The sequence below is a fragment of the Phalaenopsis equestris genome, unplaced genomic scaffold (assembly GCF_001263595.1).
Source record: "Phalaenopsis equestris unplaced genomic scaffold, ASM126359v1 Scaffold216959, whole genome shotgun sequence".
Lineage (NCBI taxonomy): Eukaryota > Viridiplantae > Streptophyta > Magnoliopsida > Asparagales > Orchidaceae > Phalaenopsis > Phalaenopsis equestris.
Genome location: NW_018235528.1, coordinates 3,207 through 6,840, shown reverse-complemented (window position 1 = coordinate 6,840; position 3,634 = coordinate 3,207). Strand labels below are relative to the sequence as shown.

The 3,634-nt window shown below is 37.6% G+C and overlaps 1 protein-coding gene across 4 annotated transcripts; it reads left to right on the top strand.

The window, feature by feature from the left end:
* Positions 1-593: 593 nt before the first annotated feature.
* LOC110037215 lies at positions 594-1,315 on the top strand. 4 transcript variants are annotated; one of them, XR_002295312.1, is made up of 2 exons: positions 594-1,067; positions 1,195-1,315. XR_002295312.1 is itself a non-coding variant. In XM_020741806.1 (2 exons), the coding sequence occupies exons 1-2, from the start codon at positions 782-784 to the stop codon at positions 1,230-1,232; spliced, it is 342 nt and encodes a 113-aa protein (XP_020597465.1). In that variant the 5' UTR covers positions 594-781; the 3' UTR covers positions 1,233-1,252. The 4 variants fall into 4 exon arrangements, 2 of the variants coding, with proteins under 2 accessions (XP_020597465.1, XP_020597464.1); XR_002295311.1 differs by having other exon boundaries at positions 594-1,079; XM_020741806.1 differs by having other exon boundaries at positions 1,177-1,252.
* Positions 1,316-3,634: the final 2,319 nt, after the last annotated feature.

Here is a 3,634-nt window from a genome sequence, read left to right as displayed (position 1 = left end):
GTTAGAGCGTGGAGGAACGGACGTCGGCGTATGCAAGAAGGATTTCAGTTGCCTCAATCGCGAGCTATTTGGTAAGGCAGCAGCGGAACTGCAGCGGGAGCTTCGCGATCAAGTCGGGCTAGCTGGGGAAGGAGAACGTGAAGGTAAGAGCAAAGCAGGGTTTCTTCTTCGTTCCAGAGAGATTTTGAAGGGGGGCTTGGTAGCCGGTAGAAGCGACGTCTGGGAAATAGGAAGCGCGTATCTTTGCAGCGGGCTTGTCATGGAATACCAGGAAATCACAACTTGATGCCAGTCGATTCAGCAAGGTGTTGGATGTGCAGTTTATGATAGAAAGGGATACAGGGCGATCTTGTGGATTTAGGGTTTGTGAGTTTTGATGACAGAAGTGCGATGGATAAGGATGCTATCAGTGAGATGAACAATAAAGAGTTGAACATTCAACAAATTTCAGCGAAGGCCGAGCCAAGGGTGGGTTGGGATGATTCAGGCTACAATTATAGGAGTGGTGGCTACTCTTCTAGTGGCAGCGGAGGTTATCGTGGTGGTTCTGATGATCCACCTCCACCTATTCATTTTGATTGTTTCATGATTGTTTCGAGTGTGGACGCCTTAGACATTAGGCTCGTGAATGTCAATCTAGTGGAGCAGGCGGAGGAAAATTCTCTCTGATTCTAGAATTGGTAGTGGTGGAAAAGTAGGCTGCCGGGAAAATTTGATGGTAACGAAGAATTAGGGAGAGATAGGGATGGTCTTTGCGTATGAGGATCATGAGCTCTTATAAATGTTGAAGAGGAAGCAGAGAGCAGCATGTGATGCGACGGAGAATGCATCCACCTTATTGTCACTCAAGAACAACATTGTTACTTATGCTCATTTAGTTAAATGTAATCTTGCAACACATGTTCTTGTCTCCATATCCACTACGAGAACACCTGAATGGATAATAGATTTTGCTGCTTCTCGACATGTGACAGGTAACGCTGGGGAGTTCCCTACCTCTACTCGTCTAGCAGTTCCAGAGAGTATTCAGACTGCTGTTGGCACGACACAACTAATGGTTGATAAGGGTACAGTTAGGGGTATCGATTATATTACTTTGTTTAATGTTTTACATGCTCCTTCATTTTCAGTTAACATTTTATCCATTAGTTTTATTATTCATTTAATATTCTTAAGGTGATCTTTCAATAAAAGGGAATTGGCCGGAGACTTGGGATCGACATGTGACATAACGGAGTCTGGTATTTGGATAGAAAAGAAATGGACTCAGCTCTGAAATCCATGACTGGGAGTGTTGGAGCAGGAGGATCTGGGAGTGTAGTGGAGGATGTGTTATTGCTACATCATAAATGCATGAGACACTCTTGTTTTAGTTTATTTAGTCATTTGTATCCGTCTTTGTATGAAAAGACAAATAAATAAAAACTTGAATGTGATGTTTGTGAGTTTGTCAAGCTTACTCTTATATCAATTATGAAAATATGAGTTATTTTAGTTTTAATTTGATACATTCCGATGTTTGAGGACTGTGTTCTACAAGTTCAATAAATGATTATCGATATTTTGTGACTTTTATTAATTATTTTTCGTGTAATTTTGTCTTATCTAAGAAAAGTCAGGCTGATGTGTTTGCTTGCTTTAAAATTTTTTATAAGGCAGTTTAAACGCAATATGGTGTAGTAGTGATAGTACTGATGTTTGGTAATGAGACAGATTATACCAATAATGCGTTTGGAATATTTATCAATCCAATAGATACAACATTAAACCACATGTCTATACACACTGACACAAAATGGAGTGGCATAAAGGAAGAATAAACAACTTCTAGAGGTAGCCTGAAACATGATGATCTCAATGAATTTCCCAACACGCTTGTGGGGGAAAGCAGTTTTAACAGCCGTTCAATTGATCAACAAAATGCCCTCAAGAGTGTTATAGTAGTAATCTCCTTCTGAGTTGTTGAAAAAAGATAATGGCGGGATTCTTTTATTGAAGGTATTTGGTTGTGTATATTTTATGGAGGACAATAGACTATCAGTAGTAAAGTTGGATCCCAGAAATGTGAAGTGTATTTTCATGGGTTATTCTGCTACCCAAAAGGGATATGTTTGTCGGAGCCCAATAAAGAGGAGATTGTTTATGAGTATGAATGTGACATTTAGAGAATTCGAACCGTACTATTCCTTAAAGGTCATCTCACCATTTGGTGACTTACCAGATAATAGAGATATGAGGTGTGAGGGGGAGAGTAGTGATGGTGAGAAATTGATATATGTGGGAATGATGTCTTGTCCTGTTGTGTGGGAAGGATATGCTAAGGAAGGGTTAAACAATGAGAAAAAAAAGTCTGAAGATGTTGAGATTCAAGCTCAAGGAGAGTCGAGTGTATACAAGGAGAAGGGAGAATGGGGTAACAACATTCGCCGTGCCACTTGTGCCATCAAATCCCTTATCCCGGCCAACCCGATTGATGATACACCTGCATTATCCACCTCAGAGTCGAATTACACAGGTGATATGATTTCTCTCACTTCTCCCACTCCCATGACTTTAAAGAGGGCCTCTCGCAACAATACGGGTCATTCTCTTGATCATTATTATTCTAATAGTTTTGGTTTCTTACATGACATTACTCAGTTTGCCTCATACTCTAATATATCACATGTATATGGAGCATTCATTGTATCTTTGGACAATATCTCTATACCCAAGTATTGGTAGGTGGCTAAGGAGGATTCAAGATAATTTTTATTATATCTAAACAATTATTTTCTTCATTATCATTTTCTTAGACGTCCAAACTCTACTTATTAACAAGGAGATTCTTATATGAAGGAAATGATCACCTCATTAACAGAAAGCGAATTAGAAGATAGTGGCTTTTTTTTTTTCTCTCGCTTTCCTTCCATTATTGGCACTTTTTCTATGCCCTAGTTTGTATCATTGGGATATATGTGATTAACAAGTATAAGACCAATAATAATAGTAATTTAAATGCCTAGCCAAACAATTACTTCTCAAGATGATTGCAGGAATTTTTTTTTTTATAAACGCCCAAGGGCTAATTTTATTGAAATTGAAAAGATACATAGAGGTTATATGAGAGGACCCAAAAAAATGTGTCATACCCATACGATACATCAGACACTAGCATCCTAAAAGGATGAAACATAGATAAAACACAAAAAAACAAAACTTGCAGGAAATAAATTGCTAAGCATGAGCCAGCTTGGTCTTGCCTCAGTCTCTGGTTCTAGAAGCAGAGACAACTAACAAATTGCTGAGTGTCGTTTCATTACTCGAAGTTACTAGACTAGCATATATATTGTCCAACTCATGACCAAAAAAAAATTTTAACTAGTTAACACTGATTGTCACATATACCTATATTAAGTTGGGGCATTTACATATATTGATATACATTACATCTCATGTATTTACCTAACAATTAAACATTCATATTTACATGTACACCACTCAAATCTTTAACATTGCATCAAACGCCATCATAAATATCTTTTTAAAAATTCCACATTTTATGTATAATGTTATGACACCAATATGTTATAAGTGTAAATATCAAACTTTAGGTGTTAGATACATAATTACATAAGAGTTATTTAGTATGTAT